Raw genomic sequence first — 15005 nt, 5'->3', positions numbered from 1 at the left:
TTCTCAAAAGACCAAGTAAATATAGAGTTTAATCAATAAAAACGAAAGGCGGTAAGGTATTTAAAGATGAGACGGACAAAAATTTTTGGTGGATCATCCCATCCGGAACTTGTGGAAGCAATTACTCATCATTTGGCAATTTCTCCAGCACCAGTTAGTCTTAAAAAATTTTCTAATCAAGAAACAAGAGTAGAAATTGGTAGGAAGGAAATTTAGGAATGATTTTGATTGATGTATATGTATTTAGCGTGTTCAGTACGTATGGAAGATGTTTTTATTATTCAATCAGGGAGTAACACGTAAGATATATTTTTAGGGAAAAAAAGGATTAATAGTGGGATTTAGGATCAATGATCATCTTATGGAACTTTTAATTATGATCTCAGCATGTAAGGGGGCATCGGCATCGAAGATTACGGGTAAAATGGTTGATATAAAGTGTTTTTTTGATACTTAGATATTTGTAGCAGTTATGCCGTATTTCCCATATTCTAAACAGAGTAAAATGAGAAGGCATCGTGGTGCAATTACAGCAAAAAGTATTTGAATGTTTATATATATGTATTATTTAATTTTAATAAGTGGTTGCTAATCTTTTGACTGTTGCGGGTGTTGATCATATTATTACGATGGATCTCCATGTAATTCTTTTTTCTAAGTAACGCAAACTTCATTGTTTTTAGGCTTCTCAGATTCAGGGTTTTTTTACAAAACCTGTTGATAATTTGTTTGCAGAACCGAGTATTGCAAAATGGATTACGGAAAATATAAGTGATTGGAAAAATGCAGTTGTTGTAAGTAAAAATCCGGGAGGTGCTAAGAGGTATAGAAATATTATTTTTGTTTTGATTGTCTTATTGTTATAGGGTTACTAGTTTGGCGGATATTTTAAACATTAATTTTGCACTTATTCATACTGATAGAAAGAGAAAAACATTTAAAGAATCTTATTCACATATAAGTACAAATTCATATTCACCCGTTACATCTAATACGGAAAGCATTGATGATAATAATTATATATATAATTCTCAAGAAAATAGTTATGATGATCAAACACCTATTCTTTCTGGATCAAGTACCCCTAATGAGCTTTTATCTCAAAAGAAGACACAATCTAATCGAATTACATGTTCAAATATACGTACAGCAAGATTAATATCTGGACATGTAGTAGATGATGATTATCCATCTTCAGTATCTCCTTATTGTGAAAATTCTATAGATGCCACACATGGTCCAGATAGTATGTTTTTACCGCCATTTTCTTTTTATTCAAATACTGCATCGATTATTGGCGATACATCTACTGCTATTTCTTTTAACGATGATGAAAGTATAAATTTAAACGAAGAAAGAATGATTACATTGGTTGGAGATGTCGAAAATAAGACTGCATTAATTCTCGACGATATAATAGAGACTCCTGGAAGTTTTGTAGCTGCTGCAGAACATTTAATTAAAAATTGTGGCGCCAAAAGGGTTTTCGTATTTGCTACTCACGGAATTCTGCAAAATGACTGTTTAGAAAAAATGGAAGAATGTAGATGTATTGATAAGGTTGTTTTGTTTATGTCTATATATAATTTAATAAAAATAGATTGTTATAACAAATACTTATCCTGTTAGCAAAAAAAAGAGACAAACATCTTCAAAGTTAATTATAATTGATATTAGTAAAGTTTTTGGAGAGGCTATTAGGTATATCATATTTTTACTATATAAAAAATTATTAAATATTTTTATAGAAGAGTACATAATGGAGAAAGTATTAGCCATTTATTTGGAAGGGCTTTATAAATGTATTAATTTATTTTATATTGTTCAATATGCATAAATATTTTAAAAATATATAATATTTTGTTTTTTAGAAATTAATATGTAATTTATTTTTAAATAATGTATTTTTAATTTGCTTAAATTTTAAAATGATTTGAGGATTAGTACATAGTATTATACTATTTGTTATAATAAATCTGTATATTGACTGATATAATCTTGAATTTTTTTATTTTATCTCAAAATATCAAAATTTTTAGAATTTTAATTTTATTAATATTATTTTAATATAAATATAGAGTAATTAAAAAAGTAGAAAAACAAATTTCTTCTATAATTTTTAAAATTACTTTTATATTTTGATATAAAAAATATCTTTAATAATTAGAATATGATATTTAGAATTAACTATAAGAGGTAGTTATAAATTCAAAAAAAGTTAAAAATTTTATCTATAAATAATAAAAAATAAAAAAATAAATATTTAGAAATAAATTTATTTAAAACAATTAAACTTAATTTGATATATATATTAAATTAGAAATTTATATTTTTTCAAACAAAAATAACACATATTAATAGTATAATAAAAAAATATATTTCAAATATACTATAATAAATCTATATTTTAATGATACAAAAATAATTAACTTATAAAAGTTTAATTAAAATGTTAAATGAAATTTAAAGAAAAGGAATATTTTTATTTAAAAAATATTATACATAAAAAAACAAAAATTCAGTATTTTAGGGTAATAATACTTATAAAATATATGATTTCATGTAGTTAGCTTTATAATAATTATTCTATAAAATAAATATATTTTTTTCATAAATAATGAGATATAAAGAAATCAAATAAAAAATATTTAAAACAACTAATTCCAAAAGTTATAAATTACTAGTAATGATTATTTTAATTTAATAATACAATTGAAATCCCTAAAAATAACTAATATAAAAATAAATACTTATAACATATAAATATTCTAGAAAATAAAATAAATATTAAAATTCAAACTAAATAACTTAAATATTGTCTAATAAAGTCAAACAAGTTTTCAATTTTTTCATACTAAAAATTTGCCTTAATCATAAAATTCTAAAAATATAAAGTCTAAAAAATATTGATTAAATAATTAATTTATTTTAGAAAATATTAGGTTTAAAGATAATTCATTCTAAGAATTATTTTAAAAAATAATACAATACACTATATAATTCAAAAAAATATAATCATAGTATACATATCAAAATTAAAAATAATTAGAATAGATATATAAGCACATAAATAATCCAAATAGTTAATAAAACTTTATAAATCTTGAAACTTTTATAAATAATATTATTTATAAATATTTTAAGTATAAAGATTTCAAAAATATCTTTAATAAAATTGTCTAATTTTTAGATTTTCATTAAATATTAAATTAATATAGATAGATCTATAGATACAATAAAAAAACATATTTGTCAGATTTTCATAAATATTGAAAAGAATTTATTAATATTAATTTATTTTCATATCTAACAAAAATTATAATTTATTAAAGCATATCCTATTTTAAAACATAAGGCGTAAATCTCTTTGGGAGATCAACTCGTTGAAACTTTTCTTCAATTTTTCCACAAATTTCTTGTAAATCCAAGTGTTTTGTCAAAGATTTTCTAGGAGCAACACTAATACAATGTTTTGCATCCAATTGCATATATAAAGGATCTTGAGAATGACAACCAGGTGATAATGTAATTCTAACAGAATGCTCTTTTGTCCCAAAGTTTGAATTTGTAGTACGTTCGAACAATTCAAAATTTATTTGTGTAAGGTAATCCTAGATCAAATTAATAAAAAATAATAACATACAAAATTCTACTAATTCAGGAATTTCATTCCTTGAAATTTTAGTTGGAATCCCGCTTTCAAATATACAATTAAGAAGAGTATAAATATGTGATTCTTTGGTAAAATAAAAATAGCACTAATACTTTTTAATTGAAAATTATTAAAAACGGTATAATACCCTAGCACGTGTTGATGATTTAGTTTCATTTATATCTTTAATAAGCTTTTTTAACAATGGCATACTAGTCAAAAGTCCTATATCTAACTTTTCTTCATTCTCAATTCCATATTCTTGTGGACTCACAAAGCTATACCAATCAGCTAATTAAAGAAACAAAAAAAGTTATATACTCAAATAAAATTTTAGCTAAACGATATAACTTTCGAAGCTTTTCAAGGCCTGGAAGCATTTTGGGACCACCTATTTCTCTAGGTGTTCCATTTTCTCTATCACTAGACAATAATTTTTCACTCTTATTAAAATCATGATAATCTTTTGGCAAAAATATTGCATCTAAAAATGGTCTATTATGTAATGCGTCATACTTCATTGTATCATATAATTCTGATATTTTTGAAGGATCAACCTTTAAATATTTAAAATTGTAATAATATAATATTGTTCAAACCTTCTCAGAATCACAAAATTCGCAAAACAATTTCTCCCAACGTTCTCTAAATAGAAAAGGATTTTCGTTACAACACCATCGTGTCTGAAATGTATCCAATTTATCAGAAAACGCTGAAAAATTGTGTTGCATCACTGTTCGATGAAATTTCATAAGTTCAACTACTTCTCGCATAACTTCATTAGGTTCAGGGACATCCTTAGGCCATGTAAACTGTGGTCGTGCTGATAAATCATCTCTTAGTAATGTTTTCAATTTCTTTTTAACCTAAAGCAAATTAAAAATTATAAAATATACAAAAAATAGATACTCTATCCATATTATCTTTAGCAGCATTCGAATCGTCTAAAAGATCTTTTCTAACTTCAAGAAAACCGGATGGAAGCTCTTCTTTATCAAGAAAAGCCATTGCAAATATTTCAGCTAAAAAAACTAAATATAAAGTATTTACATTTATAAACGAATATACCACTAGCGCTAACTCTTCTCTCTGAGCTTGTAAATACTTTCACATCATCAAGACAATCAGAATTCATTAGTATAAGATCTTTTCGTATATTCTCTCCTAAATCCTTAGACTGATAACGGGCAGAATGAGTAAACTAAAATAATTAACTTTTTGACAAAATAAATACATTTTAAAAAACGTACTTCACCGCCCCATTTCAAAATAAGTTGAATTTTTTCAAGCTTTCCTGTTTCTATAGAATAATTAGGTTTTATTTGAACCTTAGTTCCAAGGAATCCTATTTTCTTTAATAATGTACTATGCAATTGATTCAATTTCTCCATATCTTCACAATTCTCCTGCTTCGCTTTTTCTGTAGCAGATATTACCATTTTAAGCTGTTCATTTCTTAAAATTACTTCATCAGTATGCCCTTGAAGCAATTCTACGAAAGGTTCACTCTTAAAAGAAAACTTAAATTTCTGTTTTGGAGTACGGTCTGCATGACGCAAGACTGAAAACATGCCTTTAATTCTCCACGAGTTTTGTTCTAATGACAATGATGAAATTGTGTGACCAAAAGAAGGAATTCTCGGCTTCTTCTTCCGAGCAGCATCAATAAATGTTTGTCTCAAAATACGAGATGTATTATCATAATATTCATTATTATCCTTAACAAATGACCATCCATTTACATCAATGACATATGATTTTCCATTAACTCTTAAACAATCAAAACCACATATCATTTGAGAAAATGCCTGGCATATTTTTTTAGCCATTTCACATTCTTTTTCTGAGAGTTTAGTGACAAATCTAATCTCTTTTCCATAAGTATTACGTCGAACAAATCCATCAACCACTGGACTTTTACGTGTTTCTGCATGAAAATAATGAGGCCCGACTGTATACACCTTAACATCCTCAGCATTGTCTACATCCATAAATTGTTCATAAATATATGAACCATCTGTACGAGGTGATGAAAGTTCTGGATCAAACTCTGATGACTTATTGCCAATCTAAATTTTAATTAAAAAATATAACAAAAACAAAAAACTATTATACCTTTCTAAATAATCTCCTTCCACCTCCGCCTTTGCTTTTTGGATAGTAAATATGAATATTATGATTTTCACCATCTACTGGTTTTTCAACAAATGGTTTTTTCAATATTTTTCCATCAATTTCAATGGTATCTTCATCAATACATTTAAGATAATTGATATTTCTTATAACATTAGTTCTAATTCCAAAATTTTCAAAAAGTTTATCAGCCAATCCTTGTTCAATTTTTGGTCCATGATCTCTTGAACATTCAATACGATAAGGCGTAGAAACATTGATAGAATCAAGAATAGACATAACAAGTCTTCTATCCCACAAAACCTTCTGCATTGGCAAATCATTTACACAAAATGGTTTACGAAGCTTAACATAACTAATTGCCTTATCTAAAGGAAATCCATAGGAAAAAAAAGATATAAAAAAGTCACACCATGGCCAATTCTCCACCTCTAATGTATTTCTCATAAAAAATGTTCGTTTAATTAACATATTCATTACCTTCATCTAAAATAACTTTATCACCAAAAATAACTGTTTCAAACTCTCCATGTTGAATCAAACGATTAAGAATGTTCTGGCATGGTTTAGATCTTGCCTTTTGATCCATTGCACAAACACCAATAATCCATTTTGGTTTTGCTTTAACTCCTGGAGATACTGGAGGGGATGAAGGCTGTGACAAAGTAATTGGTTCAGAAAATGAAGAACAAACAGAATCTGCAGATAAGGACATAAGTAGATCTTAAAAAGCGTTAAAAATTAACATAATATTTAGAGTTCTATTAAAAAATTAGCAAAGCTTAGTTCTAAAAATTTCACGGGCAAATTCCGAGCTTTAGAAAAATTAAAAAAGTAGTTATTTTGGAGACAAAATAAGGAATTATCATAATTATACCTAAGAAAACTCTTTCAGATGGTAATATGAATAGATTTGTCGAAAAGAGGGATTCAAAACACTTAAAATTGAGCCCAAAAAATGAAAATAAAGATGAAAATGAAAATATAAAAAGTTCATATTTATTTAGTCCTTTTAGAACAATTGGACATGTTTCTAATAATATTCCATTTGATATTATGATTCGAGGGAATTCTTTTTTGGTTTCTTTATGTGTTGGGCAAAATATTCAAACCTATGATGTAAGAAAAAGGTTTTCATTGAATAAAAACGAATATTTTAGTGTTCTAAACTAAATCTTTTATTTGTAACACCAAGGACAGAAAGAAAGATATCATCAATTTGTTCATGGGGAGATTTTATCCTTGCAGGGGCTGGTCAAAATATATTTGCTTACCGCAAAGGAAAAATTGTATTTTTATATTATAATTGTATATATTCTGTTGATATTTTCCTAAGGAATGGTCAATAAAACAAGAGGACGATGAAAAGGTTGTATTAATGAGTGTTTTGGGGGGCTATCTTGTTACATATACAGAGAAAAATAACCTTATTATTTGGAACATTCTTTCTCGAGGTAGTTTATCATTATTTTTTTACAAATAGGGATTCTAAGGTATTAGAAATGTATTTAAAAATAGAGTTCAATCAAAATGAAAGTGTTCTTTGTATGATTCATCCAGCAACATATTTAAACAAATTTATTTTAGGAAAAAAAGATGGTACTCTTCAAATATGGAACATAAGAACAGGGTAAAGATGTTTTTTTGTTTTTTATATATATTAATGAAGAATAAAGAAAGTTGATCCATCAATTTTCATCATTTAAATTTTCAATAACATGTCTTGAACAACCTCCAGTTCTAGATATTATTGCTATTGGCTTAGCTAATGGGCTGATTTTTATCTATGATATTAAGAAAGATAAAGAATTATTTCAATTTAAACAAGATGGAAAGGTTACTTCTATTAGTTTTAGAACAGGTTTTTCCTTAGAAATTTATTGATTTACTTTAATTCAGATCTAGATGGACCACCAATTATGTGTTCTTCTAATGATAATGGTGATATCTTTATTTGGGACCTTTTAAAAAAAAGAATTCTTAATGTTCTATATACAGCACACTTTGGTTCAATTGTTAGAATAAAATTTCTAGAAGGACAGCCTCTTTTATTATCTAGCGGTATTGATAATTCTTTAAAGGTATTTTTTCTAACCTTAAAATGATTTTCTTAAAAATATAGGAATGGATTTTTGATTCACCAGATTCAACCCCTCGATTACTTAAGCATAGAAGTGGTCATAGTGCTCCTCCATCTATTATTAGGTTTTATCAAAATGATTCACATTTTATATTATCAGCATCACGAGACCGTTCTTTAAGAGGGTTTTGCATATTTAATGATTCTCAAAATACAGAACTATCTCAAAAACCATTCGTTAAAAAACCTATATCTTTAAAATTTTCTCTAGAAGAATTACGTCTTCCAGAGATTTTATCTTTTGCAGTGCAGCCAACAAAAGAAAAATATTGGAATAATATAATAACTGCACACAAAGGAGAAAATGTGGCAAGACTTTGGTCCTGGAAAAGAAAAGCAATTGAAAAATTTGTTCTTAAGACATCAGATAAAAGTTCTATAAAAGTAGAAAAATAAAAATATATATTTTCTTCTAACAAAGACAGAGTGTTGCAATAAGTGTTTGTGGAAATTTCGGGTTTGTTGGTTCTTCCTTGGGAACAATTGATATGTACAACATGCAATCTAGATTTCATCGTCGCAAATTTTGTGACGATTTAAATGGACACAAAAAGGAAATTACAGGAATAGTTTCAGATTCATTAAATAAAACACTGGTATCATCTTCTTTGGATGGAACTATAAAAGTTAGTAAAAAATAATATATTATTTATTTTAATAAATATTAGTTTTGGAAAATATCCACAGGAAAACTCATATATACTCTTGATATAAAGTTACCAATAACACTAATGAGATATCAAAAATCCTCTGATCTTCTGGCGATAGTTTGTGATGATTTTTGTATTCGAGTTATTGATATTGAAACAACGAAAATCGTGAGAGAGCTATGGGGCCATACAAATCGTATTACAGATTTAGTATAAAAATCATTTTGAAAATAAAAGCTAACAATTATAGGTTTTTTCTTATGACGGAAGATGGATTATATCTTCTTCTTTAGATTCAACGATTAGAACATGGGACCTTCCAGTAGGATGCCTTATTGATGCTTTTCGTACTCCAAGTATATGTACAAGCTTAGATTTTTCTCCTACTGGAGACTTTCTTGCAACAACACATGTAGATAACTTTGGAATAACTTTATGGTAATAATATAATCTAATATTCTGAAAACTAAATATAAATTAGGACAAATAAGTCTCAGTTTTCTGAAGTATTTGTTCGTAGTATCCAAGAATCTGAAATTAAAACAATAAACCTACCAGCAATATCAGGAGAGAATAGCTCTGGAATTATTGATCTTTCGTTAAAAAATATACCAAATGATACAGATATTTTTTTCAAAACTGAATATACATCTTCCAAACAAATTAATCAGATGTTAACACTTAGTTCGGTTCCTCGTTTTAAATTGAATACTTTATATAATCTAGATATAATCAAACTTAGAAATAAGCCGAAAGAACCACCAAAAGCTCCTAAAAATGCACCATTCTTTATATCGTTTTTAAAAGATACATCAAAAGATATAACCCCATCAATTTTATACACAAATGAATCTTTAGAAATAGATAAAAGCGTTTCTAGAATTATCAAAATGAAAGATCTATCTGTAGAGAGCCAATTCACCAAACTTTTAAAACAAGGCGCAACTCAAAAAGATTGTATGTTTAATTTATATAATTATTTTTTTTCTAATATTTTAGATATGAAATTTATAAATCATTTGAAGACATTAAATCCATCATCAATAGATTTTGAAATACGATCACTTTCTCCAGATTCTTTGTTTTCTGAAATAATATGGTTCTTAGATGCATTAACTCAAAGTTTAAAAAAACAAATAGATTTTGAATTTATTCAAATATGTATGGCTAAATTTCTAAATATTCATGGAGATATTTTTATTGAAAATCCTAATAATGATGCATTACAACAGTCACTTATAAATTGGGAAAAAGAACATAAAATCATAAACATCAAATTAAAGAAACTAGTTGACTATTGTTCCGGAGTATTGTCTTTCATTAGAAGCTAAATTTAAACATATTTCTTTTTATATAAGTATTATTTAACAGAACTACAATATATACTAGTTCTTAAACCAGATTTTCGTTTTCATTTCCATTTGTTCTTGTTCCTACTTTTGCTTTTGCTTTAGGGCCCCAATTTTTTGTAGGATTTAATTGATATTTAACAAGTCCACGTTTAAAAATTTTATTAATATTTGGATTAAAAAGGAAATTAACGCAGATACTAAGTATGTTTAGCAATATTAAAGCTAATGTGTAAAAATTACTCGGGTTCACTTTTAAGTATTTCTTTTCCAGCAGTTCCATCATGAATATGTTCTTTATTTACAGGACATTGTTTTATCTAAAAGAACAAATAAGCTATAAAAAGAAAATAAATATTATTAATTACCCAAGATTTCATAATATCCCATAATATCTTTGGAGAAGCATTTGTTTTTATACAACCTGGAGATGCATGTGTAAAAGAAACGAGATAACCAAAATTAATTAATGCAGAAGCAATATCCTTTAATGGCGGAGTTTGGCAATGAAGAATTTTTGAGAGATGTGCCGGGCTATAATAAAATGGATTCACTAATTCCTTAAAAATATAAGTCATATAGACCATTAATATCTCAAAATCATACATCTTCTATAATTGAAAGCATTCTTTTCATGCGAGGAAGTGTCTCATAAATATCAATGGATTCAGATTCAAGAATATTTAAAACATTTTTTACAAATTCTTTATCATGCAATGGACCTGACCACATCGGTCCAGAAATCTAAACAATTACATTAAAATGATGACAATAAAAACATGACCAATACATGTAATTTAAATCCACAAAATTCACAATTAGGGCTAACAATTGGGCCTTGAGAATTAAAATGTTTATACGTATTCAAATTTTTAGATGGAGATGTTTTTCCAATTGGCTGATTATAGAATGTATAACATCCAGAACATAAATAAGACATCATTATATTGCTAACATAAAACTATTAAAACAATTAATAAAAATAGTTTTAGTTACTTATGAAGAAATTTAACATTATATGGCGATGTTTCAATTTTAACAAACAACCGTATATAGAAATCAGCAAAAATACTTAATAATGGTGTAATGTAACGCCCATATCTTGCAGAAGACGAAGAAATAGTATGCAAAACAATTCTAAGTGCCTTACGGATTAAATTAAATAATAATTAACATGTTAAAAAACCTGTTCATGACAAAAAACGGAATTACGAAAAGGCATAGAGCCATAATTAGAAAAACACTTTTCCGGATAGCCTCCACCTGCTAGTACTGCAAGATCTGTACATGTAACACAAAGAAGACCTCCATCAGAAACAGATTGTACTGCCGCATCAATAAATGGAGAAGCTGTTCCATAAGGATCAAGATCAATTACATCAAGGTGTTTCCTTTGAATAACATGTTTATACATAAGAAAACGTGCATCTTCAAAACTAAGTTTTATTTTTTCAGAAACATTATTATATATAGAATTTTTTTTAATCATTTCAATAGATGATTTAGCATAATCATTTGCCATAACATATTCAATATTTTGGATCTCTCTTATATACCGAATTGCACGAATTCCCGTTGCTGAAAAAGCATCAAGAATATTAAAACTTGGTAAACATAATTTATCTAGGTTATCTACAGAATTAAATTTGTCTATATCATTCGAAGTCCCCTTTTCTTTGAAAGAATTAACAAAACATGATTCCGATGTAATACTTAATTCTTCTTTTCCTTCTTTTTCTAATAAAGGTATTATTTTTTGTCGTTTAATTTCTTTTTTTTGTTTTTTCTTTTCTAACAATTCTTTTTTATTTCTAAGAAAAAACTCACTCCAAGAACGAATAACAATCACACTTAAATCTCTATTGAAAGTTTGAACAGGATTGTAAAATACCTTATTGCTTGTAATCACTCTATTTTTGCCATTTTCATTTGTTTACCTCATTCTTTTTCGGAATAAAAAGAGAAGCCCTTCCCTCATTAATCTTTTGATAATCCTTATCTTCTCCTAAGGCATCTGGCGTTTGATTATCCCTTTTAAATACTTCTGATCCTTTTTCAATTTCATTCATAACCAAAAAATGACTAAATTCACGAAAAATTGGTGTAGAAAACCCGTTAAAAAACAAATTCCTATAATGTCTAACGTACAATTTCAAATAAACTAATATTATCTTCAAATTATTAGCATAAAATTGATTTTTTTCAAAAATTTTTTTTTTTGAAGGTTATCGAGATCAACTTTTCCCTCACAACCGCTATACAAGACGTCAAAAAAAACGTTCCTCTAAAAAATATTCGGGTAATTACCTTTTCTTGGCTTTTTAAGAGAATAAAATAGTAGAAGGATTTTTTGTAGATTAGATCTTGGAAGGTAGACATTGAATTGTCATTAGTTATGGACTCTCGCTCAGCAGCATCATCGAGATCAAGAAGTCTCAAAGGATATAGAAATAGTCGCTCTCTTTCTCGATCATCTAGACGAACATCATCTCCAACTAGGAATTCATCAAAGGTTTTTTGCTCGAAACATATCTTATTTTATATTGGGAGATTTTGATAATTTTTTAGATTTTAATAGAAAAATTGACAAAAAATGTAACGGCAGCTCATATTCAGGAAATATTCGGTTCATACGGTGAAATTAGGTCAGTTGATATGCCTATGAATCGGAGGCGTATGTTATTTTGCAATTAAAAAATGGAAGTTAAAAATAAAATAGTAAATATCAACCGAGGACTATGTTACATTGTTTATGCATCATCAAGTAGCGCAAATGCAGCCATATCTCATATGCATGAAGGTCAAATAGATGGATCGGTGATTACGGTGTCAATTGTTACACCCCGACCTCCAAATACTCGTAAATCATCTTTTTCTCCTGGGAGAAGAGGTTCGATGGGAGTGAAACGATATAGAAGACCATATTCTCCCCCGCGTAGAACTATTAGGGAATCTAGGCTCGGTGATTCATACAGACCTCCTTATAGAAGTTCAAAATCATCAAGTCCTTATTATCGGCATAATGGAAATTCGAAAAATAGGTTATCTAGTTATAGTAGTTATAGTAGCCGTAGTAGAAGCTATTCTACTGAAAGAAGTCGCTCTAGAGGGCGAAGCTATTCTCGTGGAAGAAGCTATTCTCGTGAAAGAAGTTATTCTCGTGGAAGAAGTTATTCACGTAGAAGAAGCTATTCTAGATCAAGAAGCATATCTAATGCCAGTAAATAAGACAAATTTAGGTCATATATATTATAGTATATGTTATTAGGATACTAAAATTAACTATGCAAATTCATAAATCAATATACAAAATTAAATATTTTTTTTTTTAATGAATATTTTATGACCACGCGTGTCTGTGAAATATGAAGTAACATTAACCTTAGCTTTATCGAAAATAACTGCTGCCTCTTTAGAAAAATAATCATCTATTGGTTTTTCTGATGAAGATGGTATAATTGAAATCATTTTTCCTGTTTGTCCCATCCTTCCAATTCTTCCTGCCATATGAATATATTTTACATGATCATTAAGCCTTCCTACCATGTACGCATGAGTTAATCCAGGTAAATCAATACCTCGCGCAGATAAATAGTTCATTACATATATCTTATTTTGATTTGTTTCATGTTGTATAATTGACTCTCTTAATTCCACGACAGATGTCAATCCATGAAGATGACATTTCCTAACAAATGCTGCCCTTGAAAGATCGTGTGATATAAAAATTATAGCATTCTTTACAGAATCTAATTTAACTAAATAATTTAAAGTAATAGCAATAATATCTTCTAAGTCGATAGAATTTGATTTCAAATTACTAATCATAAAAACATCTTTTAAGAGTTTAAGCCTTTTCTTGTATTTTTCTCTCGAATTCTTTTTGGTATCTAATGCCTTTCTTTTAAATTGTGGTAGAATAGCATCCATAATATGAATTTTATCATGTTCAATTAAATTTATTTTTAATACATAATGATTAATTCCAATTGGAATTCCAGAATCAGAATCTTTACCAAAGCCTGACATATTTATTAAAGGAATAATTTGATTTCTATTCCAATTTTTAGAGTAAATCAAACGTCTTAAGTTTTTATCAAGAGTAGCAGATAAACAAATAAGTTGATAATTATCAGAAGTAAACTCCGCCTTAGTTTTGGACGTTTTATTCCTAGATGTTATAATATGATCTAATAAAATTTGACCAGGAGGTAAATGATGCCGATTCTGCTTAATTTTCTTCATTGAAAAACATTTTAATGGATCAAGAACATGATCTGCCTCATCAATAATAATAGACTGAAGATTTTTGAAATCTATATAATCCTTGTAATTTTCGCCAAATTCATATAATATATCTAATAACCTATTTGGAGTAGAAACTAAAATATGTGGACTTGGAAACTGTTTTAATCTCTCAATTTGAAGATTTTCGTCATAATTGTTCCTTGTTAAAACTTGAATAATATCCTCAATATTTTTAATAGGATTTTCATAGTTTTTTAAGATATTTTCAATCCATTGTTTATATTGATATGCTAAATCATTATTTGGCACCAAGATAACACTTGTTAAAGTAGGATTATAAGGCCTTTTCTTAGAAATAGATCGACAACAATTCAAGGCATATAAAGCAAGTGCAAATGATTTGCCTGTTCCTGTCCAGCTACGAATAAATAAAGAAGACTTTGAAATAAGAATAGAAAAAATTTTTGATTGAATAGCAGTAGGCTTATAAATATGTGGAAAAGCCAATCTTAATGCTTTAATAATAGAAGGGGAAATGCGAAAATCCTATACAATTTTATTAAGCTTTAAATAATAAAAAAATGTTTAAACAAACCTCAAATGTTGAAAAATATGAGCGACTATACCCTTTTTTTTGCAAATAAAGATTCTTTTTAATTATACATATATATCCATATAATAAATATCTATTAAAGTGACAAGTTTGTGTATAAATAGTCAATAATTTAATTTTCAAAATCCCTATTTTATGCTTTTTATAATTTTTTATAAGAACTGGAAAAAAAAAAGGATTTATTCTAAAAATATTTAATTGAATCATTCTAATAAAAGTT

At 27.2% G+C, this 15005-nt stretch overlaps 6 protein-coding genes across 6 annotated transcripts; 3 read left to right on the top strand and 3 right to left on the bottom strand.

Moving 5' to 3' along the window:
- Positions 1-66: 66 nt before the first annotated feature.
- On the top strand, positions 67-1800 carry PNEG_01340 (hypothetical protein; the record flags this gene model as incomplete). Its single annotated transcript, XM_007875078.2, has 9 exons — positions 67-199; positions 248-299; positions 346-419; positions 468-539; positions 583-641; positions 684-823; positions 867-1560; positions 1601-1701; positions 1749-1800. The coding sequence occupies 9 exons, from the start codon at positions 67-69 to the stop codon at positions 1798-1800; spliced, it is 1377 nt and encodes a 458-aa protein (XP_007873269.1).
- A 1537-nt stretch (positions 1801-3337) lies between these two features.
- PNEG_01339 (hypothetical protein) lies at positions 3338-6529 on the bottom strand. Its single transcript, XM_007875077.1, has 10 exons — positions 6266-6529; positions 5768-6216; positions 4903-5721; positions 4721-4853; positions 4562-4674; positions 4252-4518; positions 3974-4209; positions 3801-3930; positions 3654-3758; positions 3338-3611 (listed from the first exon to the last, which is right to left on the bottom strand). Exons 1-10 carry the CDS (start codon positions 6498-6500, stop codon positions 3339-3341), a joined length of 2760 nt encoding a protein of 919 aa, XP_007873268.1. The 5' UTR covers positions 6501-6529; the 3' UTR covers position 3338.
- Positions 6530-6688: 159 nt separating this feature from the next.
- PNEG_01338 (hypothetical protein) lies at positions 6689-9906 on the top strand (the record flags this gene model as incomplete). The annotated part of the gene is made up of 12 exons (XM_007875076.1): positions 6689-6904; positions 6946-7074; positions 7122-7239; positions 7286-7415; positions 7462-7646; positions 7691-7866; positions 7908-8309; positions 8351-8551; positions 8594-8785; positions 8826-9013; positions 9057-9532; positions 9575-9906. 12 exons carry the CDS (start codon positions 6689-6691, stop codon positions 9904-9906), a joined length of 2745 nt encoding a protein of 914 aa, XP_007873267.1.
- A 61-nt stretch (positions 9907-9967) lies between these two features.
- PNEG_01337 (N2,N2-dimethylguanosine tRNA methyltransferase) lies at positions 9968-12140 on the bottom strand (the record flags this gene model as incomplete). Its single annotated transcript, XM_007875074.1, has 7 exons — positions 11111-12140; positions 10921-11069; positions 10715-10874; positions 10531-10668; positions 10293-10484; positions 10168-10244; positions 9968-10124 (listed from the first exon to the last, which is right to left on the bottom strand). Exons 1-7 carry the CDS (start codon positions 11444-11446, stop codon positions 9968-9970), a joined length of 1209 nt encoding a protein of 402 aa, XP_007873265.1. The 5' UTR covers positions 11447-12140.
- Positions 12141-12291: 151 nt separating this feature from the next.
- Positions 12292-13222, top strand: PNEG_01336 (hypothetical protein). Its single transcript, XM_007875073.1, has 3 exons — positions 12292-12436; positions 12493-12598; positions 12644-13222. Exons 1-3 carry the CDS (start codon positions 12320-12322, stop codon positions 13150-13152), a joined length of 732 nt encoding a protein of 243 aa, XP_007873264.1. The 5' UTR covers positions 12292-12319; the 3' UTR covers positions 13153-13222.
- Positions 13223-13236: 14 nt separating this feature from the next.
- Positions 13237-14992, bottom strand: PNEG_01335 (hypothetical protein; the record flags this gene model as incomplete). Its single annotated transcript, XM_007875072.1, has 2 exons — positions 13237-14718; positions 14768-14992. 2 exons carry the CDS (start codon positions 14990-14992, stop codon positions 13237-13239), a joined length of 1707 nt encoding a protein of 568 aa, XP_007873263.1.
- Positions 14993-15005: the final 13 nt, after the last annotated feature.

Source organism: Pneumocystis murina, assembly GCF_000349005.2.
Source record: "Pneumocystis murina B123 chromosome Unknown supercont1.6, whole genome shotgun sequence".
Classification (NCBI taxonomy): domain Eukaryota; kingdom Fungi; phylum Ascomycota; class Pneumocystomycetes; order Pneumocystales; family Pneumocystaceae; genus Pneumocystis; species Pneumocystis murina.
Note: the sequence above shows the minus strand (reverse complement) of the source record. Positions and strands in the feature narration are given on the sequence as shown.